The sequence below is a fragment of the Cebus imitator genome, unplaced genomic scaffold (genome assembly GCF_001604975.1).
Source record: "Cebus imitator isolate Cc_AM_T3 unplaced genomic scaffold, Cebus_imitator-1.0 Scaffold53, whole genome shotgun sequence".
Classification (NCBI taxonomy): Eukaryota; Metazoa; Chordata; class Mammalia; order Primates; family Cebidae; genus Cebus; species Cebus imitator.
In genome coordinates, this window is record NW_016107368.1 from 4352861 (window position 1) to 4379347 (window position 26487).

The 26487-nt window shown below is 57.5% G+C and overlaps 1 protein-coding gene across 18 annotated transcripts in view; it reads left to right on the forward strand.

Moving 5' to 3' along the window:
* The window catches only part of PTPRS (protein tyrosine phosphatase receptor type S), a 134915-nt gene that overhangs the window by 107456 nt on the left and 972 nt on the right, over nucleotides 1–26487 (forward strand). For 7 of the 18 annotated variants that reach the window (XM_037738412.1, XM_017528380.2, XM_017528382.2 and 4 more), the window contains 24 exons: nucleotides 736–1041; nucleotides 2586–2779; nucleotides 2938–2964; nucleotides 6808–6925; nucleotides 9703–10311; nucleotides 10792–10889; nucleotides 11776–12029; nucleotides 12653–12746; nucleotides 12853–13068; nucleotides 13497–13654; nucleotides 14198–14209; nucleotides 14759–14871; nucleotides 16533–16580; nucleotides 17679–17776; nucleotides 17886–18009; nucleotides 18535–18710; nucleotides 18791–18910; nucleotides 20677–20831; nucleotides 20921–21206; nucleotides 21485–21663; nucleotides 22462–22588; nucleotides 22670–22795; nucleotides 25405–25559; nucleotides 25705–25840. In XM_037738412.1, the coding sequence (XP_037594340.1) occupies nucleotides 736–1041; nucleotides 2586–2779; nucleotides 2938–2964; nucleotides 6808–6925; nucleotides 9703–10311; nucleotides 10792–10889; nucleotides 11776–12029; nucleotides 12653–12746; nucleotides 12853–13068; nucleotides 13497–13654; nucleotides 14198–14209; nucleotides 14759–14871; nucleotides 16533–16580; nucleotides 17679–17776; nucleotides 17886–18009; nucleotides 18535–18710; nucleotides 18791–18910; nucleotides 20677–20831; nucleotides 20921–21206; nucleotides 21485–21663; nucleotides 22462–22588; nucleotides 22670–22795; nucleotides 25405–25559; nucleotides 25705–25840 (3929 nt within the window). The remainder of the gene's footprint in view (nucleotides 1–735; nucleotides 1042–2585; nucleotides 2780–2937; nucleotides 2965–6807; nucleotides 6926–9702; nucleotides 10312–10791; nucleotides 10890–11775; nucleotides 12030–12652; nucleotides 12747–12852; nucleotides 13069–13496; nucleotides 13655–14197; nucleotides 14210–14758; nucleotides 14872–16532; nucleotides 16581–17678; nucleotides 17777–17885; nucleotides 18010–18534; nucleotides 18711–18790; nucleotides 18911–20676; nucleotides 20832–20920; nucleotides 21207–21484; nucleotides 21664–22461; nucleotides 22589–22669; nucleotides 22796–25404; nucleotides 25560–25704; nucleotides 25841–26487) is intronic. The other 11 variants (XM_037738417.1, XM_037738418.1, XM_017528390.2 and 8 more) reach the window with 5 other exon arrangements.

A 26487-nucleotide genomic window follows, 5' to 3' on the forward strand; every position in this document is an offset into this window, starting at 1 on the left:
CCCTTGGTGCTGGCACATAACAGGTGCCTAGTAAGTGGAGTTTCTGTTGCTTTTCCCGTTAGCACAGTGTGTGGCACATAGTAGGTGCCTAATAAATAGAGCATCTATTGCTGTTCCCCTTGGCATGGTGCCTGGCACACAGTAGATATTCAATAAGTAGATGCTTTACTATTTTGTGAAGCCTTTGGTGCTGGCACATAGTAGGTACCTAATAAACGGAGCTTCAGTTGCTGTTCCCTTGGCACGGTGCCTGGCACATAGTAGGTGTTCAATAAACTGATGCTTTATTATTTTGTGAAGCCCTTGGTGCTGGCACATAATAGGTGCCTAACAAAAGGGGCTTCTGTTGCTGTTCCCCTTGGCACCATGCCCAGCACATAGTAGGTACCTAACAGAAAGGGCTTCTATTGTTATTACCCCGTCCAGTTTCTGGCATGGGGACCGCAGCGGTTTAGTGCCTGAGACCTACTGCGCGCCATGCACGTGCAGCCTGGTGAGCACAGCGTTCTTGGCCAGCCCTCCCGGCCCCATCCCACCTGCCCGCCCGTCCACCGCACATCACACCTTTGGTTGACACCCGCTTCTTTTGGGTTCGACTTCTCTTTGGTTTGCTTCTGTTTTGTTTGTTATCATCTTCTTTTTTATTTTCTCTTTCCCATCTTTTGTTTCCCCACCCCCCTCCCCACCCATCCCGCCTCCCTTCCCCACCCCCCCACGTTCTCCCCCCTCCAATAGAACCGTCAGCCCCCCCTCAAGACGTTAAATGTGTCAGCGTGCGCTCCACGGCCATTTTGGTAAGTTGGCGCCCGCCGCCGCCAGAAACGCACAACGGGGCCCTGGTGGGCTACAGCGTCCGCTACCGACCGCTGGGCTCAGAGGACCCGGAACCCAAGGAGGTGAACGGCATCCCCCCGACCACCACTCAGATCCTGCTGGAGGCCTTGGAGAAGTGGACCGAGTACCGCATTACGACTGTCGCTCACACAGAGGTGGGACCAGGGCCCGAGAGCTCGCCCGTGGTCGTCCGCACCGACGAGGATGGTAAGTACCTGCCCCAGGACTGGGACCCCCCACCGGCCCCCGCCTCGAAGCCTTCCATCTGGAAACCCGGGCTGGTGGCCAAAGGGCGCAAGCCTCACTCGGAGGAAGCCGCGAAGCCAGCAGCCTCCCCAAGAAACCCTGGGCTCCTTGACCTTGGAATTGGCCATTCTAGACCTGGGCAGGCTTAGCTCTGCGGCGTCTGCTCCCAGAGCCTCGTGCCTGGGCAGTGTCACTGGCTGCCCTCTATTTTGGCGGAACAGTGGAAAGCGTTGGAAGTGGGGTGGAGGAAACCGGCAGACAGCCCCTGCAGCAAAGTTGTGCCGATGGTGGTTATCCAGCGCCCCGGGTGGATGGAGATCAGGCTGTAGCATGGGCCGCTTTCCGTGGTGCCGGTGTTCCCATCCTGGCCCATTTCAAGTTAGCGAGTTTGAAGCAGGAAAGCAAGGCACTGGGCCTGGCTTGGAGTCACGTGGTCCAATCATGGAGAGAAATGACAGACACCTTTCCCAGTAAAACTGCAACCTCTCGGCCAAGCACGGTGGCTCGCACCTGTAAACCCAGCACTCTGAGAGGCCGAGGCAGGAGGATCGTATGACCCTAGGAGTTTGAGACCAGCCTAGGCAACATAGTGAGACCCTGTTCCTCCAAAAATTTTCTAAAACATTGCTGCGCCTAGCAGTTGGAGGCTACAGTGTGCTGCGATCATACCCCTGCACTCCAGCCTGAGTGACAGTGAGACCCCATCTCTACAGAAAACAGTTAGCTGAGCATGATGGCGCACGCCTATAGTTGCAGCTACTTGGAAGGCTGAGGTGGGAGGATCGCTTAAGCCCAGGAGTTCAAGGCTGCAGTGAGCCGTGATCCTGCCACTGCTCTCTAGCCTAGGGGACAGAGTAAGAGAACCTGTCTCAAAAATAAAGAATCACAGCTTCTTGGTCCTGGGAACCTGGTTTGTTTTCTGAGCCATTAGCCTCTAAGTTTCATTGGACAGGCCCATGATGTCCTAAGCCCAGGGAAGGAATGAAGCAGTTCCTCTGTATCCCAAACCCTGGGGTGGGTGAAAAAGATCCTCAGTGCCAAGTGGGCCACCTGCCTGCTGGAGTATTTAGGAGCATACAGCCGGACTGCCTGGTGCAAATGCTGGCTTTGCCTCTTGCTAAGGCTGTGAGCCCAGAATCAACTCTCTGGGACTCAGTTTCCCCAAATGTAAAATGAGAATGATGGGAGCCCCTATCTTGCAGGGTGATGATGAGGATGGAAGCAGTGTAGGGCGAAGAAGAAGGTGTCTGGAGGCCCTGGGAAAGTGGTTTAGACCCTGGGGGGCAGCCTGGGTCCATGGGGCGCGCCCTCAGGGGCCCCTCCTGGGGCTGTGGGGGGTGTGAAGGAGGCCACGCCCTCCCAGCCAGCGGTGAGCGCCGAGGGCGCCCAGACGTTCACCTGCAGCCACTCGGCATCCTGGAATCGGACAGTGGCGCTGCCCGGGGCAGGGCCGGGCGCCCTGGTAACGGCCCCGCCCGCCCCTCCCCTCCCCTCCCGCCCGCCAGTGCCCAGCGCGCCGCCGCGGAAGGTGGAGGCGGAGGCGCTCAACGCCACGGCCATCCGCGTGCTGTGGCGCTCGCCCGCGCCCGGCCGGCAGCACGGCCAGATCCGCGGCTACCAGGTCCACTACGTGCGCATGGAGGGCACCGAGGCCCGCGGGCCGCCGCGTATCAAGGACGTCATGCTGGCCGATGCCCAGGTGGGCAGGGGGCCGGGGCGGGGGCGGGGCCGGGGGCGGGCTCCGGGCGGGGGCGGGCGGCCCCTGCGCTCCCCCACACCTCTGCTTCTCTCTCTCCACCTCTGGCCTCCCCCGCTCACCTCCCTCCTCTCTCCCCTGCCGCCCCCTCTCGCGCTCAGTGGGAGACGGATGACACGGCCGAATATGTGAGTAGCGCCCGGGCCACCCACCGGCCCACCCCCGTGCGCTCCCCGCGGGCCGTGCCGTGCCGTGACTCCTGCACGCCCTTATCACCAGTAGTCAAAGGGTCTCCTCCTCTGGGCCCTCCCGTGCGCCCCTCGCTCCCCCATTACCTCTTGGAGCGCCCAGCCTCGGCGTTTGCACCAGGGAAATGGGATACAGGGTGCAGACCCGAGGGGTGGCCTGAGCACCGGGACCTGAGAGTCATCCGCAAACCGGCCTCACTCTGATGGCTGCTGCCAGCGGTGGGGCTCAGGCCTCCCTGGTCCTTCCCCTACCCTTGGTCACTCCTCCTGTGAGTATGCCTCCTCTCCTGTTAGACCCAGCAGCCCCACCCTTCCACTCAACCCTGTGTGGCCTAGAAATGCCTCTTTCTGGACATTCTGGCCCCTGGGTAAGGAGAGGTGTCAGACGGGCCAGTCAGAAAGCAGCGCTGTGATACCTTGGTTATGACCCCACAGTGCTTTCTCAGGAGGCCCTAAACCACAGAGAGGAATTGCTGTGTGCCTTTGGGCAAGTTGCTACCTCTCTCTGGGCTATGTTCCTGCGCCTAACCCGGGAGCACCAGGCTCTGCTGAGAACCCCAAGTCTGATACTAATTGGCATGGTCCCTTAGCCAGGTGTGCTGGCTCATTTCTGTAATCTCAGCACTTTGAGAGGCTGACGGGGGCAGATGACCTGAGGTCAGGAGTTCGAGACCAGCCTGGCCAACATTTTTTTTTTTTTTTTTTTGCCATGGAGTCTCACTCTGTCGCCCAGGCTGGAGTGCAGTGGCGGAATCTCAGCTCACTGCAGTCTCCGCCTCCCGGGTTTAAGTGATTCTCCTGCCTCAGCCTCCCCAGTAGCTGGGATGACAGGTCCGTACCACCATGCCTGGCTACTTTTTTGTATTTTAGTAGAGACGGGGTCTCACCGTGTTGCCCAGGATGCTTTCGAACTCTTGAGCTCAGGCAATCCGCCCGCCTCAGCCTCCCAAAGTGCTAGGATTACAGGCGTGAGCCACTGCACCTGGCCTAATTTTTGTATTTTTAGTAGAGATGGGGTTTTGCCATGTTGGCCAAGCTGGTCTCGAACTCCGGACCTCAAGGTGATCTGCTCGCCTGAGCCTCCCAAAGTGCTGGGATTACAGGCGTGAGCCACCACGCCTGACTGACCCTGTCTCTAATAAACAAACAGTCACTGGTCCCACAGGCCCTGATGGCCCCCATCCCCCTAACGGGATCTGGGAGGAATATTCCCACCTGGGCTCCAACCCTGCTCCTCCTGCGGAGACCCTAGGAAGGACGGACTGTGGGCTCAGGGGCAGGAGACCCTCTGTTTGTGCATCCCCGTTGCCCTTCCTCATCCCCCTGGCCTGGGCCCACCCCACAGTTCCCAGGCATGCCGGCCTGTGCTTGGGGGTGTGCGTGCTTGCAGACACGTGATGCTGTGAGCGTGTGCACAGGTGTGTGTGCAAGTCCACGCGCCCAGGAGTGTTACGTGCTGTCATTCATTGGATGAGCATTTGTTGAGCACCTGCTGTATGCTAGGTCTATGCTGGGTGCTTAGGATGTGGTAGTGACAAGAGCCCCTCCTCCCCATGGGTCGTACTCTCGTGAGAGGATGTTAATCAGAACAAGACACACATCTTCCAGGCAGGGTGGCTCACGCCTGAAATCTCAACACTTTGAGAGGGCGAGGTGGGTGGATGACTTCTGGTCAGGAGTTCAAGACCAGCCTGGCCAACACGGTGAAACCCCATCTCTACTAAAAATACCAAAATTATCTGGGTGTGGTGGTGATGCCTGTAGTCCCAGCTACTCAGGAGGCTGAGGCAGGAGAATTGCTTGAACCCAGGAGGCAGAGGTTGCGGTGAGCCAAGAGGGCACCACTGCACTCCAGCCTGGGCGGCAGGGCGAGACTCTGTCTCAAAAAAAGAGGCCAGGTGCAGTGGCTCATGCCTGTATAATCCCAGCACTTTGGGAGGCCTGAGGTCAGGAGTTTGAGACCAATCTGGCCAACATGGTGAAACCCTGTCTCTACTAAAAATACAGAAATTAGCCAGGCATGGTGGTGCATGCCTGTAGTCCCAGCTACTTGGGAGGCTGAGGCGGGAGAATCGCTTGAACTTGGGAGGCAGAGGGTGCAGTGAGCTGAGATCACACCATTGTACTCCAGCCTGGGCAACAAGAGTGAAACTCTGTCTCAAAAACAAGAACAAAACACACATTGTTATAGCTGTGGTGGGGATGGATTTAGACAGTGAGGTAAACATTTCAAAACTGGCTCTTGGCCAGGCACAGTGGCTCACACCTGTAATCCAGCACTTCAGGTGGCAGAGGCAGGCCAATTGCTCGAGCCCACAAGTAGAAGACCAGCCTAGGCAACGTGCCAAGATCCCATCTCTACCAAAAAAAAAAAAGAAAATACAAAAATTAGCCAGGCCTGTGGTGGTACACATGCGTATTCCCAGCTACCCGGAAGGCTGAGGTGGGAGGATCGCTTGAGCCCAGGAGGTTGAGGCTGCAGTGAGCTGTGAACACACAGCTCTCTAGCCTGGGCAGCAGAGTCAGACCCTGTCTCAACAAGGTAAAAAAGTAAAAATCTGCTCTCTGGGTGGCCCAGGGTGGTTAGTCCTGTTTTGTAGCATTTGCCCATTTCCGTGGTGTAAATACCTCCCACCGTGTCAATTTCAAGCCACCTGGGAGGTGCTGAGTAGCTCCTGATCACGTTTCTGTACAGATGGAATAGACAACATGGTTTCAAAGCAGTACCCATACAGATACCCACAGAGCTCGCAGTAGCCTCAGTGAAATAACCAGAAAAGGTGGCTTTGCTGTATTTATTGCCTTTGCTTTCAATATAACTTAGTCGATTGTAAGTTTATAGATTCTTTTTTCTTTTTTTTTTTTTTTTGAGACAGAGTCTCGCTCTGTCACCCAGCCTGGAGTGCAGCGACACAGTGTTGGCTCACCGCAACCTCCGACTCCCAGGTTCAAGTGATCCTCCTGCCTCAGCCACCTGAGTAGCTGGGACTACAGGCGTGCACCACCATGCCTGGTTTATTTTTGTATTTTTAGTGAAGATGAGGTTTCACCATGTTGGCCAGGCTGGTCCTGAACTCCTAACCTCAAGTGATCCTCCCGCCTTCGCCTCCCGAAGTGATGAGATTACAGGCGTGAGCCACTGCACCCGGCCTTATACAGTTTAATTTTCAGTGACAGCTCTGTTTCATAAGTGGCTCACAAAATTTCTGAAAATGTAACCACTGGCTCTCATGAGTTGGTACAGGTCATCTCCAGCACGCACGTGGGCCTAGAGACAGGAAAAGCCGGTGCCAAAGGGCCTGAGGCAGGCTGTGCCTGGTGTGTTGGAGGAACGCAAGGAGAGCCCCTTGTTGCTGAGGGGAGGACCGGGAGGGGATGTGCAGGGCCTTGTGGGCCACAGGGAGGACTTGGGGTTTGACCTCAAGGGAGGTGGGAGCCATGGAGGGAGGTAGGCAGAGGGGAGATGGGCCCTGACTATGGTGCTCACAGGCGCCCCCTGGCTGCTGTGGGTAGGACAGACTGTTGGGGGTGATGGCGGGAATTGGGGAAATGGAGCAAAGAGGACCGAATTGGTCCTGGCAAGCAACGGTGCGCTCGTTGGATGTTGCATGTACCCTCTGAGCATGGCGCCGCTATGTGTCGTGGTCTCTGCATGAGCTTGTGTGCATGTGTCTGCCCGTGATCCGGGCCCTGCGTCCTCCTTGCCTGATCTCAGCACAGGGAGGGGGTGGGCGGGCTGCTCCTGGCCCTGGCCATGGTGCTGACCCCCAGCCCCGCCCGCAGGAGATGATAATCGCAAACCTGCAGCCTGAGACCGCCTACTCCATCACAGTAGCCGCCTACACCATGAAGGGCGATGGCGCTCGCAGCAAACCCAAGGTGGTGGTGACCAAGGGAGCAGGTATGCGACCCGCCCACCCCACAGCGGCCCCTTTGCCCCCGCTAGCACCAGAGCATGCACCCAGAGTCCTTTAGCCCAGGAGGGCGGGCAGAGGCTGCACCAGGCAGCAGGAACAGTGAGACAAAGGTGTGGGGGCTGCTCAGGAGGGCATCCAGGGCCCAGCATGGCCCCCCACCCCTGCCTCATCCTTCATCAGTCACTTCCTTTCCCCCGGTTGCCACCAGACAGAAACAGTTAACAGCCACAACCTCTGACCCCCTGGCCGTCTGTCCCCTCTCGGCCTTTATTTGGGCTGTGCCCACTGCCAGGATACCCCTTTCCCTGCTGGCTGGCTCCTCCCTCTACTTTTAGGTCTTGGCTCAAGGTACACCTCCTCTGGGAAGCCTTTCCTGATTGTCCCATCCCGCAATCTTGATTCTTCTGGGCCCCCTTGTCCCCTGTGCCTCCCCCATCGGGGCTCTGATCACCTGGGTAGCTGGTTCTTTCAGGGTGGTGTGCCTGTCTTCCCCTACTGCCTCAGAAAGCCTTATTTCTCTTGGTGGCCTTGCCTCAGTTTCTCCTTATAGCCCCTCTGTGTCCCTCCCATCAGCCCCAAGGGGCTGGCTTTTTTCCAGCCAAAATGGAGCTGAATACCAGGTGTGGTGGCTCACACCTGTAATCCCAGCACTTTGAGAGGCCGAAGCAGGCAGATCATCTGAGGTCGGGAGTTCGAGACCGGTCTGGCCAACATGGCGAAAAACCCCATCTCTACTAAACATACAAAAATTAGGCAGGCGTGGTGGCGAGCACCTGTCATCTCAGCTACTCGAGGGGCTGAGGCAGGAGAATCGCTTGAACCCAAGAGGCAGAGGTTGCAGTGAGCCGAGATCGTGCCACTGCACTCCGGCCTGGGCAGCAAGAGCAAAGCTCTGTCTCCAAAAAAATAAATAAATAAATAAAATTCCCAAGACGGGATGGGTGTGGTAGCTCATTCCTGTAACACCAGCACTTTGGGAGGCCAAGGCAAGAGGATCNAAAAAAAAAAAAAAAAGGAAGGAAAAAGAAAAATGGAGCTGAACAAAGAAATAGTGGCTGCCGTGAAGATGTGGGGGAGGGTACACCGGGCAGAGGGCATGGCCCAGAGAAGGATTCCAGAGGGCAGAGTAAGCTCCAGAGTATTCCAGGAACAGCTGACAGACTCCTGTGGCCTTTGTCCCAGCCCCCACCCCCATCCCCTCCTCGGGGACCCTTGGGGCCACACCACTGACCGTACCCCACATTCTGGGCCTCCCAGCTGGACACAGCTCCTTCCTTTACCCGCACTGTTTCCTTCGCCCGCCTAGTCTGCATGTGCTACATGCCACCTCCTCAAAGCAGCCTCCTGTGATCTCTCCCTCCCTTCTAGCCAGCAGGGCACTACTTCTCTCCTGTCTCAGGGACATTGTATTAGAGCTGTGTTTGCTCAGCAGAACTCACTGCATAAGTTGCTTCCCGCCACCCTGCATATTCATGGCAGTCCATTAAAGGCCCTGATAAGTCCTGCAGTGGAGAAGTCCATTTTCATTGATACAGCCCCTCTCTCCCCTTTCTTTGCCCTCTCTCTCGGCATGTTGATTACTACCCAGGCCGTGCAAACCACAGAGCAGGGGCAGGAGTTCAGATGCTTTTATGTCCCGTGGGTATTGGTCAGGTGCCTGCATTGAACAAGGGCCAAACAAACAAGGCAGGAGAGGGCTGCGTTATTAACGAAAGCGGACCTGCAGCGGCAGCTGTACACGTTTTCCTTCACTGGCTCTCTGAGTGTTCACCTCCGCGCCCATAGCCCAGTGCCGCCCCTGGACCTTTGCATGGGCTGTTCCCTCTGCCTGGAACACGATTCCCCCAGATCTTATCGTGGTTCCCTTTCTGTTCCTTCAAGTCTTTGCTTCTTAAGTGAGGTGTTCTCGAGACCTAACTTTTCCTATTTTTCTTCTTTTTGTTTTTTTGAGATGGAGTCTTGTTCTCTTGCCAGGCTGGAATGCAGTGGCACAATCTGGGCTCACTGCAACCTCCACCTCAGCCTCTCGAGTAGCTGGGACTACGGGCACGCACCACCACACCCAGTTTTTTGTATTTTTAGTAGAGACGGGGTTTCACCATGTTGGCCAGGCTGGTCTTGAACAGCTGACCTCAGGTCATCCACCCACCTCAGCCTCCCGTAGGGCTTACAGGTGTGAGCCACCGTGCCCGGCTTATTATTTTTGTTTTTAAGATGGAATCTCACTCTGTTGCCCAGTCTAGAGTGCAGTGGTGCAATCTTGCCTCACTGCAGCCTGCGCCTCTCAGGTTCCAGCAGTTCTCCCGCCTCAGCCTCCCCGGTAGCTGGAATGACAGGCGCCCACCACCACCCCGGCTAATTTTTGTATTTTTAGTAGAGATGGGGTTTCACCATGTTGGTCAGGCTGGTCTCTGACTCCTGACCCGAAATGATTCAGCCTCCCAAAGTGCTGGGATTACAGACATGCGCCACCGCGCCCTGCCATCGAGACCTCCTTTTAAAACCCACAACCCCAGCTGGGTGCAGCGGCCTGTAATCCCAGCACTCTGAGAGGCCGAGAGAGGAAGATGACTTGAACCCAGGGGTTCGAGGCTGCAGTGAGCCATGATCGCACCATGGCACTCCAGGCTGGGCGCCATAGCAAGACGCCAACTCAAAAAAGAAAATGACATTAGAGGGAAACAAAAATGAAAACTACAGCCCCCACCTCGTGCGCCTGGGCCTGGCGCTCGGCCCCTGACCCCGCCCCGTGTCCCCGCAGTGCTGGGCCGCCCCACCCTGTCGGTGCAGCAGACCCCCGAGGGCAGCCTGCTGGCACGCTGGGAGCCCCCGGCCGGCGCCGCGGAGGACCAGGTGCTGGGCTACCGCCTGCAGTTCGGCCGCGAGGACTCGACGCCCCTGGCCACCCTGGAGTTCGCGCCCTCCGAGGACCGCTACACGGCGTCGGGCGTGCACAAGGGGGCCACGTACGTGTTCCGTCTGGCGGCCCGCAGCCGCGGCGGCCTGGGCGAGGAGGCGGCCGAGGTCCTGAGCATCCCCGAGGACGCGCCTCGCGGCTACCCGCAGATCCTGGAGGCGGCCGGCAACGCGTCGGCCGGGACGGTCCTGCTCCGCTGGCTGCCGCCCGTGCCCGCCGAGCGCAACGGGGCCATCGTCAAGTACACGGTGGCCGTGCGGGAGGCCGGCGCCCTGGGCCCCGCCCGAGAGACCGAGCTGCCGGCGGCGGCCGAGCCGGGCGCGGAGAACGCGCTCACGCTGCGGGGCCTGAAGCCCGACACGGCCTATGACCTCCAAGTGCGAGCCCACACGCGCCAGGGCCCCGGCCCCTTCAGCCCCCCCGTCCGCTACCGGACGTTCCTGCGGGACCAAGGTAGGCGCACGGCGACCCCCGCACCAGAGCCGGACCGGGCCTCGCGCCCCCCCCACACCCCAGCCCCTCCCTCTCCCCCGCCCAGGTAAGTGGTCACTTTTCTGCTTCCTCGTGGTCACTCAGGCAAGTCCGGACCCCGAGGCTCCGGCGTTGGCAAAGGTGGGACGTGCCTCGGTCGCACCGCCGCCCCCCACCGCCGCCCCCTCCCTCGCTCCCCTTCCTCCTCCTCCTCCTCCTCCTCCTCCTCCTTCTCCACCACCTTCTCTCTGCAGCCTCTGCAGCCGCGCCGTCTCCCGAAGCAGGGACTTGGGACAGGGCAGGGCCGGGCCAGGGCCAGGCAGGAAGGCCGTGGGCAAGGGCACAGCGGACGACAGGGAGCGCCTGGGCCGCCCCACCCCACCCCGCTCCAGGCCGCCCAGTGCCAGGCACTCACGCGGCCTCTCTTCTGCTCTCTCCCTGCTCGGCGGTCTCTCCCGGCAGTCTCGCCCAAGAACTTCAAGGTGAAAATGATCATGAAGACTTCGGTCCTGCTCAGCTGGGAGTTCCCTGACAACTACAACTCGCCCACGCCTTACAAGGTGCGACTGCCCAGCCAGCAGGCAGACAGGCAGGCAGGGTCAGGGGTTGTAGTCCAGGAGGGGTTAAGGCTCAGTTTGGAGTTGGTGTGAGGTCTGGGATCAGGGCTCAGTCAGAGATGGTCCTCAGCTAGGACTGAGGTTCAGTCAATACTGGGAGTCAGAGTTGGGGCTCAGCCTAGGATTGGAGGTCAGCTGGGATTGAGGTTAGGTCAATATTGTGGATCTGGGTTGGCGTTCAGCCTTGAATTGTGGCTTATCTAGGATTGAGGTTTAGCCTGGGATTCAGTCAATATTGGAAATCAGAGTTGGGGCTCAGCCTTAGATCATGGCTCAGCTTGGACCGAGGCATGGTCAGGATTGGGACTCAGAGTTGGTACTTAGCTTGAGGTCAGAGTTTAGTCTGGAGTTGGTGCCGAGTCTGGGGTCAGGGCTCAGCCTGGCATTGAGGTTCTGTCTGAGATCAGGAATCAGTCTAGGATCAGGTCTCAGAGGTGGTTTCCACCTAGGGTCAGGACTCAGCTGGAATTCAGGATCAGTCTGGGTTCAGGGTTCACTGGGATTGGAGATTCAGCATGGGATCTGGGCTCAAAGTAGGCTTCCACCTAGGGTCAGGGCCCAGCTGGAATTTAGGCACAGTCTGGGGTCAGGGAATCAGTGAGAGATTAGGTCTCAGTCAGAGTTGGGTTTCCACCTGGGGTCAGGGTTCAGTGAGGTTGGGGCTGAGTCAGAGTTGGGGACTCAGCCTGGGATCAGGGATCAGTCAGTGTTGGATTTCTGCCTGGGATCAGGGCTCAGTTGGGGTAGGGGACTCAGCCTGGAGCCAGGGCTTAGTCCATGGCCAGGTGTTGAGCCCATCAGGCCCCGCTGAGCTAACCCTGGCCCACAGATCCAGTACAATGGGCTCACACTGGACGTGGACGGCCGCACCACCAAGAAGCTCATCACGCACCTCAAGCCCCACACCTTCTACAACTTTGTGCTGACCAATCGCGGCAGCAGCCTGGGCGGCCTCCAGCAGACAGTCACCGCCTGGACCGCCTTCAATCTGCTCAACGGCAAGCCCAGCGTCGCCCCCAAGCCCGACGCCGACGGCTTCATCATGGTGTATCTGCCCGACGGCCAGAGCCCCGTGCCTGTCCAGTATGCTTACCCCCATGCTCCGGGTTCCTCATCATCCCCATCAGCCCGCTGTGAGGATGGGGCAAGCCACATACCCTCTCTCTGCCCGAGTTTCCTTGCCCGTCTATAAAATAAGGACCGTATCAGCCCCAGCTCGTGGCGCTGTCCAAGATTAAGCGCTGTTGTCACTAAATGTGCCCTTATGTCTGCTCTTCCAGCATTTCCTGATATCCCATATGCCTCATCCCCCACTGGGTAATACTAGGGCCCCTGAGAGGATTTGGTTCTGGGTTTTCCAGCTGGTGGGAAGGCAAAGCTGAGAGCCCCCGGTGAGGAAAGGAACACTCTGCCCGAGAGGCAGAGGAGATGTAAGGTCTTCAGGGTTATGTGGGCATTGAAGCTGGGGCTTTGAAGGATGTACAGAAGTTCAACAATGAGACTTAAGAAAGTACAGCATGATCCAAGCCTGGAGGCTTGAGTCAGGAACTGTGGTCATTTGTGGATGGGACACAGGGGAATAGGCCCATTGTACGAACGGAAGGGAAGACTCAGATAAACGCCCCCACTCCCATTTGTACCCACGTAGCATCCCTTGGTCATGCCTGTCGACAGCCTCCCCGAACTCTTTCCCCATCTCTCTGCAGGAGCTACTTCATCGTGATGGTGCCACTGCGCAAGTCTCGCGGAGGCCAATTCCTGACCCCACTGGGTAGCCCAGAGGACATGGATCTGGAGGAGGTGAGGTCCTGGGGGCCTGACCTGCAGGGCACAGATACGTTCTAGCTTTCACGTGCCCTGTTGCTCCCAGCTGAGCTCTGAGCCACCCACGACTCTGTTCCCACAGCTCATCCAGGACATCTCCCGGCTCCAGAGGCGCAGCCTGCGGCACTCGCGCCAGCTGGAGGTGCCCCGGCCCTACATCGCGGCTCGCTTCTCTGTGCTGCCATCCACGTTCCATCCCGGCGACCAGAAGCAGTACGGCGGCTTCGATAACCGGGGCCTGGAGCCCGGCCACCGCTATGTCCTCTTTGTGCTTGCTGTGCTTCAGAAGACCGAGCCTGTAAGTCCTGAATGATGTCTGCCCACAGCCAGACACACGCTCCGATCTTCCCAGCTCCCTGTGGTGGGAGCTGGGCAGAGGGGAAGATTTGGGAGTGAGGATATCCTGAAATGAAGGTTTCTTAGAGGAAGGGACCTTGCAGCTGGGGCGTTGAGGGGTGAGTAGGAGTTCAGCAAAGAAAAATAGCATCCCAGGATTTGCATGTGCAAAGGTGTGGTGGTACAAAAAGGATTTCAGAGTGGCTGGAACGGAGAAGGGAATGGAGAGAGCAGTGATTGGCAGGGACCGGGTCATACAGGCCTTCAGGGGCAAGGGTTAAGGAACGTAGGATTTAGAAGAGGGGAAAACCATAGGTTTGTGTTTGAAAAAGAGCCATCTGGCCACTGTAAGGAGAGTGTACACTGATGGAGACCCCCCTTTCCCTGCAGACCTTTGCAGCCAGTCCCTTCTCAGACCCCTTCCAGCTAGACAACCCGGACCCCCAGCCCATCGTGGACGGCGAGGAGGGGCTTATCTGGGTGATTGGGCCCGTGTTGGCCGTGGTCTTCATAATCTGCATTGTCATTGCTATCCTGCTCTACAAGAAGTAAGCCCCCTGTCCTCCCCTACTTGGCGGCAGGGAGGGCTTTCCTGGAAGAGGAGGAGGGAAGAGGAGTTGTCTCAGTGAATCATCACTGAAGGTGTCAGTTGTACACATGGAAAAACTGAAGTCCAGAGAGATTAATTAAGCCACTTGATCAAGGTCGCACAGCATGGGAATGGCAGAGCTAGGGTTCAAAGCAGGCCAGTGAACCCAATAGTTCATTGGCGTCTCTGAACTATTAAGTCCCGTCTTCATCTCAGCAAGACAACTTGGGGGCGGAGGCTGCCTGTGTGCAGTTCAGTGAGGATAGCCATTGTGGCCACATGGGGCACATGCTAGCTTAGAAAGGGAGGGCTGAGATGAGCCTCCTTGTGGTGTCGGGAGGGAAGGGGATAAACAAGAAAGATGACATCACTTTCCAGAGGAGACCAAAGCTCAGAGAGGTTAAGGAAGCCACTGAGAGTCACAGAGCAAGCCCTTGCTGGCCAGCACCCCCTCACCTTTTTCTTCTTTTTCCCCCTTCTCACCTGTCGCTTTCGGGAACAGCAAACCTGACAGGTAAGAACGAGCCCTGTCCCCTGTAAAGGGGCATGAGCCCCAGCAGCCATGGTGGGGAGAGGTACAGGACATGGGGCAGGTGTAATTTCTGTACCTTGCTAGGGATATATCCCAAGGGAGCATGGAAAATGGCTGAGGACAAACCTCAACTCCCACCACTGAGGAACCCGAAGACTAGAGATATAAACAGAAGAATAGCTCTTTCTGCCCGAAGAAATGAGGGGTTTGGGTTTTCTGTTTTTTTGAGACATCATCCTTAGGTTCCTGAAGAGGACAGCAACCATCAGTTAAATATTAACTTTAAAAGCCTCAGTCAAGAGGACGAGGATGGGGAATGGGTTGATGGCTGTGCCTACAGGAGACGGGATGCCTGGCTGCTCCCAGAGCTTGCTTATGTATCTGTGTTGGTTCCTGGAAACCCCAGTCACGTGGTACACGGGCCCTTTGCTACCACACATTCCCGGGGCCTGAATGGTATTCACACATACGTATTGCATCTTTGAGCATGTGCATGTACTAACTGGGCTGTGCCATTTCTTTCTTCTAAAGTAAACGCAAGGACTCAGAACCTCGCACCAAATGCCTCCTAAACAACGCCGACCTCGCCCCTCACCACCCCAAGGACCCTGTGGAAATGAGACGCATTAACTTCCAGACTCCAGGTATGTACTTATCCATGGTTCCAGGGATACCACCCATGGAGGGGAAATAACTGGGGAGAAGCAGCAGCTGCCACACAGGGAGCCCCTCATGGGCCCCTTCTGAACTATGCTTGGTGTAGCCAAATTCTTGATTCCCAAATGCCTCCTACCCTACGTGGATCCGGGCTTGGAACCCGTGGGTTGGTGCTGCTTACAACCAAGTGAGGCTTTTTTTTTTTTTTTTTAAAACATTTAACTGATGGCTGCTGTCCTCTTCAGGAACCTAAAGATGATGTCTTTAAAAAACAGAAAACCCAAACTCCTCATTTTCTTGGGCAGAAAGAGCTACTCTTCTGTTTATATTTCTAGTCTTAAGGTTCCTCAGCAGTGGGAGTTGAGGTTTGTCCTCTGCCATTTTCCACACACCCTTGGAATATATCCCTAGCAAGGTACAGACATTATACCTGCCCCATGCCCTGTACCTCTCCCCACCACGGCTGCTGGGGCTCATTCCCCTTTACAGTTCCCTGTAGATTTGATAGGGTTCAGCTAAAGTCAGTTCTCCTGCTAGTCCAGGAGAACTGAATCAAGGTCTTATCCTTAATCATCTTCATGTGTGATTCACAAACGCCACCATCTCCTCCCTCTACATGGGCTCATGCCAGCCGCTTCTAACCAAATAAGGAATTTTTCATTTTACTGATGGCTGCTGTTCTCCTTATGGGTTCACAGCCTGGTTACATCTGTCCTTCCAACTGTATCTGGTCTCCACTTCCTACCTCTGAACTGGTTCGTGTCAACTCTATTTTCCAACCAAATGAAGATTTTAAACATTTATATTTAACTGAGGTTTTTAGTCCTTAAAGCCTCATGCACAGCCTCACATATCATTGCTACTATGCTTTCTTTTTTTCTGTCTCTGGACTGGCTCGTGGCACTTCCGTTTTCATCCAAATGAGGGTTTTGACCATTCATATTTAACTAATGGCTGCTATCCTCATAAAGGGATTATGCAGGGTTTCATGTATCACCCCTCATGTATTCTCTTCCCTTTCTCTGTACCGATTCATGTTGCTTTGGTTTTTCAGCCAAATGAGAATTTTAAATGTGTATGTAACTGATGTCTGCAGTCTTCTGAAGGGATCATGCAGAGTCTTTTAATTCACCACTGATGTGCTCTCGTCTCGTTTCTGTCTCTGGACTAGCTTATGTCTGTTCTGTTTCCCTCCAAATAAGGATTTTCAACATGTTCATTTAACTGATGGTTGCTGTCCTCCTTGAAGCTCATGGCATGGGCCCATATGTCCTTTCCCTGCTCCCCCAGCTTCTCCCTCACTGTCCTGCATCCTCCTTCCTCAGAATGCCCTCTGCTGACCTCAACAGAGGAGACCCAAGGCCAGGCTGGTCTGGGGGAAGGGATTTGTAGACAGAAGAACCTAGCACTTTGGAGTCCTTCCGGAGTGACAGGGCAAGACCAGGACTAGCTGGTATACAGCCAGAGGGGTACACAGTTAGCAGCTACCATGGGGGTCTCAGGTGGGGGCCCAGGCAGCTATATGTCCCTCGAGTTGTCCGCGTTGCTCTGCCCGTTGCATCCACCAGCCATTGAGGGGAGGGGGAGGGGGAGGCGGGAACCCCCCCCCTCCGCATGTTTTCATTTATTTATTGTTTGCTGTTTGCAGATTCAGGCCTCAGCAGCCCCCTCAGGGAGCCGGGGTTTCACTTTGAAAGTTAGTTCCTGTGTTTCTCTGTTCTTGGCTTCCTTTGGCCCCGTCTGTTCATTTTCTCTTTGGTTTTTCCATCCTGCCTCCTGTCTGTGTCCACGCGCCCCGCCCTCCGCCACTGGCCCCTGCCCACCTGTCCTGTGCTGGCTCCTGGGAGAGGGCAGGGGGTTGCTCCATTGGGCCCTTAGGTGGCTGTGTGTGACTGCTGCATGCGTGTCAGGGACCTGGCTGAGGCACTTAGGTACCCGGGACATGCCCACGTGACAGGCAGCCCCCTTAGATGTGAGCTCCTGGGGGGCGCTCAGGGCAGCTAGGGACACGTGGGAGTTGGAGTTACCAACTGGCCTAGAAACCCCCTGATGGCTAAACACCCTGCACACAGGTCCCAGGAGAGGTCAGGGTTCTGCAGACTGGGATGTCGGGAAGGGGAACCGAGCCCACGCCCAGCACCTCCAGCAGCCACTCTGGGGGGCTTGAAAGGATAAGAGCCCTCAGGCCAGGGCTTTTGGCACCTGCTCCTGCTCCAAGCGAGTGCAGGGACAGATGGGGGCCCCTCACCCGCCTCACATACCCACACACATACCGTTTACCCCTCCCCAGCCCCTCACCTCTTCCTGGAAGAGGACTTTGCCTCTGATCCCAGAGGGACAGAAAGGGGTGTCAGTCATCCACCCAGGGATAGGATTTCCGAAGCCCAGCTGGCCGCATCTGCTGTTTAATTTCTGTGCCACACACTTGCTTCTTGGCTCGGGGCACTGGGAACTTCACATCCTCCGGGGTGACCCTTCTGCCAGCCCCTCCACCCCCAGCTCGGTTGGAAGGAAACAGGATGAGCCAGTGACTGTGATCCGGAGCCCTCCAGGGGTATCCAGCTCTGCCCCAAGCGGCAGCCTCAAACCTGCTGCCTTTAGAGTCCCCTAGACCTGGGGTCCCGGCCCCTTCACAAGCCACCCCGAATCTACCCCTCCTGCCAAGCCCCACCCCAGCCACGCCCTTCTAACCGCAGCTCCTCCATCGCAGACTCACATGTAGAGCACCCCTTCCCCCAGTCCCCGGCTGGCCCCCTGGTGACCAACCCCGGTGGGGTCTGCTCCACCCTCATAGGCATGCTCAGCCATCCGCCAATCCCCATCGCAGACATGGCAGAGCACACGGAGCGGCTCAAGGCCAACGACAGCCTCAAGCTCTCCCAGGAGTATGAGGTGAGCCTGCCCCTGCCCCTGCCCCTGCCCCCAGCCCCGCTCCCCTCACGCCTCACCTCCGCCTCACAGGCACCTACCCTGACACCCACACCCTCCCCTTCCTGTACAGTCCATCGACCCTGGACAGCAGTTCACATGGGAACATTCCAACCTGGAAGTTAACAAGCCCAAGAACCGCTACGCCAATGTCATCGCCTATGACCACTCCCGCGTCATCCTCCAGCCCATCGAAGGTAGCTCGGAGACCCCCAGGCCTAACCTGACCTTCCCCATTGCATGGAAAGCACTAGATCCCATGTCTTCCCTTGGCCACTAAAGCCTGATTCTGGTCATCGACCTGGTCCAGCTCCAGCTGGAGGCTACTGGGCATCTTTAGATATGTATTTAACTGATGGCTGCTGTCCATAACATGGCTTAATCTGTCCTCCTGCATCAGTTGTGATCAATCAGAGAAGCTCTGCTGCCCAGGGACATTTGGCAATGTCCAGGGACATTTTTGGTTGTCACAACCTGGGGGGAAGAAATGTTACTGGCGTGGAGTGGGTGGAGGCCAGGGAGGCTGCTCAGCACCCTGCATTGCCCAGGATGGCTCCACCCACAGACGATAATAGTGCTGAGGGGGAGAAACTGGGAAGTACACACCCAGTTACCACCTTGGGGACGGTCAGAGTGAACTTCCAGGAAGCAGTGGGCCAGACAAAGCCGGTCTAGCAAGACAGATTCCCCCACAGACCCCTGGCCTCTCGCCCCGGCTCCAGGCATCGTGGGCAGTGATTACATCAATGCCAACTACGTGGACGGCTACCGGCGTCAGAATGCATACATCGCCACGCAGGGGCCACTGCCCGAGACCTTCGGGGACTTCTGGCGTATGGTGTGGGAACAGCGGTCGGCCACCATTGTCATGATGACACGGCTGGAGGAGAAGTCACGGGTGAGCCCTGGACCCCACCACGGCCCTCAAGGTCCCGTCGGCCAGCCCCTTGCTGACACCTGTTCTCTTGCCCGATATAGATCAAGTGTGATCAGTACTGGCCCAACAGAGGCACAGAGACCTATGGCTTCATCCAGGTCACGTTGCTAGACACCATTGAGCTGGCCACATTCTGCGTCAGGACATTCTCTCTGCACAAGGTGGGGCCCGGGCTGGGGCTGGGGGCGGAGGGGGGAAGGTATGTGATGGGAGGCAGGCAGAGGGCACCCGCTTCTACCCAGGGAGCTCCCCATGGGACAGAGAAAGCCGAGTGTGTCTATCCATGCTGACTACATTCTCATGGAACCCACTTCCATGGAGGGGGAAGCTGAGGCTCAGAGAGGGTACTGCTTGTTTCCATACATGGCTGGAGGACAAAGCCAGCAGCGCCCAACTCAGCAATGAGCCCGATTTTCTCTTACCTTTACTCATGCCCCAGGTGTTCTTTGCCCCCATGTCCTCTGGCCTTACCCAGCTTGAGCCTATCGTGGGGCCTCAGCAGGGTCCTAGCCTTGCCTTCAGGGAGTCTCCAGACAGAAATGGACGGATAGTGGCAGTCCTGTGAAGTCAGGCCTGGATGGAGAAGGTCTTTTAGATATGTATTTAACTGATGGCTGCTGTCCATAGTGGTTCCATTTGTTCTTCTACATTTCTGGTTCTGAATTAGGATAATTCTGCCATCCAGGGAACATTTGTTATTGTCATGATGGGGAGGGGAGGTGCTACTGGCACCATGATGTATCCTCAACACCCAGCCAGGTCATCTCACTGTCAGGCACATGCTTGACCTAAGGGCCAGAAAATTGAGTAATGAACAAGAGTGAGTGAGAATTCTTGGTTCAATCACACACATTAAATACATGTGTCTCTCCCTAATCTGGACACAAGCACACACCAGGGGCCCAAACAGACAAATCCGTTCTGCCCTTGTGGGACATAACAGTCTAGTACAGAAGACACAGACCACAACTATGAAATGTCAAAGTATACATGTCAAAGGAGAAAATAAATCAGAGCGGAAACACATTGTCAGGGACCTGGAATAGGGTACTGGGGGATATTGGGGGAACAGCATTTCAGGTAAGAGGGCGCAGCCTGTGCCTGGTGTTAGAGGACCAGTGGGGAGGGCAAGGAGGTGACAGGGCAGCTTGTGCAGGACCCTGTGGGAGGCAGGAACCATGGAGGGCTGTGGGCAGAGAGAGGTGCCCTCTGGCTGCTGCAGGGAGGACTAGGGGGCTTGGGTGGGAGTTAAGGTGTGGGACAAAGAGGGTGGTGATGGGTCTGGACCAGACTGGCCTCCGTGGAGAAGAGGAGCAGGTGCATTGGGATAGACTTTGAAGGCAGAAGCAATGGTCCTGGTTGAGATGTTGGATGCGGGAGGGGAGAGGAGTTAAGGGTGACCCCCAGGTTCTGGCCAGAGTGCCCGGAAGGATGGCGTCACCTTCAGCTGAGACGGGGGAGCAGGTTTGGGGAGAAGGCCAGACGTAGTTGGCCATGTTGTGTGTGAGACATCCACAAGAGTATCCACTCAGAAACATCCAGGGGCAATGAGACCCCAAGTCGGGCATTAGAGACATGGCGACGGGGAGGTACAGACACGGGCATTGTCTTTGAGGTGGAGTTTCACTCCCGTTGCCCAGGCTGGAGTGCAGTGGCACGATCTTGCCTCACCCTAGCCTCCGCCTCCTGCGTAGCTGAGATGACAGGCATGCGCCACCACGCCCAGCTAATTTTGTATTTTTAGTCGAGATGGAGTTTCTCCATGTTGGTCAGGCTGGTCTCGAACTCCCAACGTCAGATGATCCGCCTGCCTCGGCCTCCCAAAGTGCTGGGATTACAGGCGTGAGCTGCCGTGCGTCTTGGACATTTTCAGCACTTGGTTGGCAGGCTGAGCCAGAGTGACAGGTGATATCCTTGTGGTCCCCAGAATGGCTCCAGTGAGAAACGGGAGGTCCGCCAGTTCCAGTTTACAGCATGGCCAGACCATGGCGTGCCCGAGTACCCGACGCCCTTCCTGGCTTTCCTGCGGAGAGTCAAGACCTGCAACCCGCCAGACGCTGGCCCCATCGTGGTCCACTGCAGGTATGTACCTCCACCGGGCTCTGCTCCGACCGCTGCCCCCGGTCCCTGCAGCCCAGCGGCCCATGAACGCCACGTGGCTGTCCCCGCAGTGCCGGTGTGGGCCGCACAGGCTGCTTCATTGTCATCGATGCTATGCTGGAGCGGATCAAGCCAGAGAAGACAGTCGACGTCTATGGCCACGTGACGCTCATGAGGTCCCAGCGTAACTACATGGTGCAGACGGAGGACCAGTACAGCTTCATCCACGAGGCCCTGCTGGAGGCTGTGGGCTGCGGGAACACAGAAGTGCCGGCGCGCAGCCTTTATGCCTATATCCAGAAGCTGGCCCAGGTGGAGCCTGGCGAGCACGTCACCGGCATGGAACTCGAGTTCAAGGTGCTGGGTGGGGCGGGGCTGGGGCTGCCGGGGGCGGGGCTGGGACTGCCGGGGGCGGGGCTGGGGCTGCCGGGGGCGGGGCGGAGGCTGCCACGGGCGGGGCGGGGTAGAAGCCCAAAGAGCCAAAAATCAGGCTGGCCCCGAGCAATGGGGACTACAAGGTGGTGGGGGGCTATCTCCCTACCTACCTACCTACCTATCCACCATGGGTGCTCTGGCTGAAAGCATAACCTCCCTCATCCTAATGGTAGCTCCTGGTCTCCTCCTCCTCCCCACAGAGGCTGGCCAACTCCAAGGCCCACACATCACGCTTCATCAGTGCCAATCTGCCTTGTAACAAGTTCAAGAACCGCCTGGTGAACATCATGCCCTATGAGAGCACACGGGTCTGTCTGCAGCCCATCCGGGGCGTGGAGGGCTCTGATTACATCAACGCCAGCTTCATTGATGGCTACAGGTACGTGCCATGATTTTTCTCCCTCGGGGCCCCAGAAGGACCCCCATCTTTGCTCTCAAGAGGCTTCCAGTCTTGTGAGAGAGAGAGCTGGAGAGATACTGCCAGCCCCGAGCTATTTAACTATACATCTTTAGGTGTGTGTTTAACTGATGGCTGCTGTCTGTGAATCTCTGGGTGTGTGTTTAACTGATGACTGCTGTCCATAACATGGTTCCATCTGTTCTTTTTTATCAGTGGTTCTCAGTTTCAGTAATTCTGACACTGAGGGGCTATTTGGCTCTGGGGATATTTCTTATTGTTACAATGACTACTACTGGCATGCTGCTACCAGGCATGCTGCTCAGCATCCTCCAGTACACAGGACAGCTTGCCCCAGAGAACAGTCCAGGGCCACATGTCACTAGCACAGAGATTGAGAAATCCTGGCAGGGGGAGGAGGGTGTTCCAGGCAGAGGGTGCCACACATGCAAAGCCCGAGGGTTGAGAGAGCGCGCAGCCCATGTTAGCAACTGAAAGTAGCACAGGGGCACTTGGAGGTGGAGGGAAGAAATCAGGAGAGGTTAGAGGAAGGCCCGCAGCTTTGTCAAGGAATTCGAGTTCGTCATGAGACTGGTGGTTTCCCGGCCTGCAAAGTGGGCTCACCGGCCGGGGCGCTGATGCACCTGGCAGCCATTCCTACAGGCAGCAGGGTGGCAGGTGCACAGTCCTGGCTCAGTCCTGACCCTCCCGGGTAGCATCAGGCGAGTCCCACGCTGGGTCTCCCAGGCGGCCCCAAGCTCACACCCGCCACGCCTGCAGGCAACAGAAGGCCTACATTGCGACCCAGGGGCCGCTGGCGGAGACCACGGAAGATTTCTGGCGCATGCTGTGGGAGAACAATTCGACTATCGTGGTGATGCTCACCAAGCTACGGGAGATGGGCCGGGTGAGCCAGGGGCCATGGCAGGGAGGGGCGAGGGCCCGGTCGTGGCTCCCACGGCGCTGACCGTGGCTGACGTCTCCGCAGGAGAAGTGTCACCAGTACTGGCCGGCCGAGCGCTCTGCCCGTTACCAGTACTTCGTGGTCGATCCGATGGCAGAATACAACATGCCTCAGTATATTCTGCGAGAGTTCAAGGTCACGGACGCCCGGGTGAGTGTGGGGACAGACGGGCGGGAGGGGCTGGAACCAGAGTACACCAGGCCGTTGCCTTAGTGATCTGGAGAGGGCTGCCCTGGCCGCTGCCGGATAGGGAGGCTGGGGTTCGGGAGGCGCATTAGAATCAGGAGCAAGGCCAGCTGACCAGTTGGCCACGTGCTCCTGCCACCACACAGGAGGGAGAGAGGGTCTTGTCCCCGTGCTGACCCTGTGGGAGCTACACTCTCTAGGGAGCATGGCCCCAAGGGATGACATTCAAGGAAACGAAAGGGGCTTTCCCCTGGAGGCAGCCACCTGCGAAGGATGAGACCCAATGGCTGAAAGGGGGAGGGAGAGTTGAAGGGCGGAGGGTGGTGGGTGGAGGGGGTAGACAGTCAGATGGGGGGGATCGGCACCGCCGGGTGAGATGAGAATGGACGGGCTTGGCCGGTAAAGGCTCAGTGGAGGTCAGCACCGTCAGGTGGAGGGAGAAAGGGAGATGTTAGGTGAGGTGGCTGAAAACTCATAGCGGAAGGTGGCCTCATGGCGACAGAGGATCAGAGTACGTGGTGGAAGATCGGGATGGTAGAGGATGGGGAACGGTAGCCGAGATGCCGCCGGCGGAGGGCGAAGGCGTCGGGCGCAGTGCCGCGAGCCATGCAAGAGGGTGCCTGGACGTGCGTGTGACAGGATGGAGTGTCCGTGGGAGGTGGTCGTTGGGGTCGGTGGAGGGCGAGGCTTTACAGGGGTGGATGGATGAAGATGGAACTAGAGAAGGGCAGAGGTTTGGCCAGCAGGGGAGGCCAGAAACAGGCAGGAGTCAGTGCTGTGAACCTTGAGGAAGGAGATTTGGAGAACGTGGACCATCAGGGAAAGATGGCACATGGGAGGGCAGACGGCGGCGGAGGATAGCAGTGTCGGATGCGCCATCTGAGGGTGGAGGATGTGGTGGGAACGAGGCAGATGGTGGGGAACGCGTGTCGGCGGAGATGGTGCACTTGGGTGGCGGATGCTGGGAAACAGCACCATTGACCTGTGAAGGATGGAAGATGGCAGAGAGTGATGTGATTGGATGGCACCGGTGGGTGGTGGGAAGAGAGACTGGAAGGAGGGCGAGGAGAGAGGAGGAAGACCCTCAGGGGAAGACGCCGTCACTGAGTGGTGAAGGAGGAGGCACCAGGGCGGCATGGGGGTAGATGAGGAAGGTGATGCCGTCAGATGGAAAGGTGATGAGTTACCAGTGGTAGACGGTGGAACGTGTCCCCATCGGAGGGCAGAGGATGAGTAACGGCTTTCGGTTCTAGAAGAGAGTGTCGGATCATTTTGGGTGGTGAAAAATGAGCTACCATTGGTGGACGGCAGGAGATGATGGTGTGACAGGAGATGAGTGAGCAGCGGTGGGTGGCAGAAATGGCACCGTTACTGGACGGCGGAGGACGGGGGATGAAGGCACTGTCGGGCTGTGGACAGTGCCGGAGCTCAGTGGTGCTGAAGAGCTGTGACATGCTGCTGAGCGGGAAATGACAGGATCGCCGTGGCGGGTAGGAGGAGGGAAGGGCAGAGCCGGGTGCGCTGTGGTATGGAAGGATGGAGGATGCTGGTGCAGGACGGGATGTGGCTGGTGGGACTGGAGATGTGGGGAGAGGAACAGCTCGGTGGTGGGCAGTGGTGACAGTGAGCGGGGCGTGTTTCTGTGGAAAGCAGGGCAGTTGGACTGAGGAGGATGGTAAGCTGTCGGGGTGAAGGAGTGCCTGAGAGGGTGCAAAACAGGAGTGAGGGCGGGGCGGGTGGCGCACACCTGTAACCCCAGCTACTCGGGAGGCTGAGGCAGGAGAATCCCTTGAACCCAGGAGGCGGAGGTTGCAGTGAGCCAACATGGCACCGTGGCACTTCAGCCTGAGTAACAAGAGCGAAACTCCATCTCAAAAAAATAGTAGGGGTGAGCGGCCAGACACGGTGGCTCTCGCCTGTCATCCCAGCACTTTGGGAGTCCAAGGCGTGCAGATCACGAGGCTCAGGAGATCGAGACCAGCCTGGCCAACAGGGTGAAACCCCGTCACTACTAAAAATACAAAAATCAGCCGGGCGTGGTGGCGGGCGCCTGTAACCCCAGCTACGCGGGAGGCTGAGGCAGGAGAATCGCTTGAATCTGGGAGGCGGAGGTGGCAGTGAGCCGAGATCGCGCCACCGCACTCCAGCCTGGCAGCAGAGTGAGACACCATCTAATTTAAAAAAAAAAAAAGAGGCCGGGCGCGGTGGCTCAAGCCTGTAATCCCAGCACTTTGGGAGGCCGAGGCGGGTGGATCACGAGGTCAAGAGATCGAGACCATCCTGGTCAACACGGTGAAACCCCGTCTCTACTAAAACTACAAAAAATTAGCTGGGCATGGTGGCGCGTGCCTGTAATCCCAGCTACTCAGGAGGCTGAGGCAGGAGAATTGCCTGAACCCAGGAGGCGGAGGTTGCGGTGAGCCGAGATCGCGCCATTGCACTCCAGCCTGGGTAACAAGAGCGAAACAACTCCGTCTCAAAAAAAAAAAAAAAAAAAAATGGGGTGAGGATGAGGAGGCTGGAGAAAAACCCCCATGGCCACTGATAGCAGGACCGGGCTTTCTGCACTCCAGGACGGCCAGTCGCGGACCGTCCGGCAGTTCCAGTTCACAGACTGGCCAGAACAGGGTGTGCCAAAGTCAGGGGAGGGCTTCATCGACTTCATCGGCCAAGTGCACAAGACCAAGGAGCAGTTCGGCCAGGACGGCCCCATCTCTGTCCACTGCAGGTGAGCGCCCTCCAGTGCCCGGAGGCCTGGGGTGCGGGGGACAGCCCTAAGCTTGGGCTGTTCGAGTCCCTGGGGGAGTCGGGTGGACAGATCAGGGCTCCCCTGCGCCCGCCCTGAACGGCTGTGCCCACTCCACCCCCACCAGCGCCGGCGTGGGCAGGACGGGCGTCTTCATCACGCTGAGCATCGTGCTGGAGCGGATGCGGTACGAAGGCGTGGTGGACATCTTTCAGACGGTGAAGATGCTGCGAACCCAGCGGCCGGCCATGGTGCAGACGGAGGTAACGACGGGACGTTGGGGGGGGGCGGGGGGCGGCCCGGCCTCACCCCCCTGCCGCCCTGAGCCTCAGCCGCCTCCTCTGAGATGGTTGCAGCCACCTGGGACTCTCTGGGACTCTCAGCCGCCACAGACACCTGTTGCCCCAGAAGGGGACGAGGGACCGTTTTAAGGCAACGGTCGGCTGAAGGTCTGAGCGGGGAAGTGGCCCTTGGAGGGGACAGAGATGGGTTCGTTGCAGTCCCAGAGTCACTGCAAGTTGGTGGCTCAGCCTGGACCCTGCCTGGAACCACTCACCCTGTCCAGCCACTGTATAGATGGGGACACTGAGGGCCAGACTCCTGGCTCCAAGGAGAATGTTCCAGTGGAGGGGTATGAGAGGGCATGGCGACTCACGCCTGTTATCCCAGCACTTTGGGAGGCCGAAGTGGGAGGATCACTTGAGCCCATCCTGGGCAACACAGTGAGACCCCATCTCTACCAAAAAAAAAAAAAAGTAAAAATGAGGCCAGGCACGGTGGCTCAACCTGTAATCCCAGCACTTTGGGAGGCAGGTGGATCACCTGAGGTCAGGAGTTCAAGACCAGCCTGGCCAACATGGCAAAACCCCATCACTACTAAAAATACAAAAGTTATCTGGGCGTGGTGGTG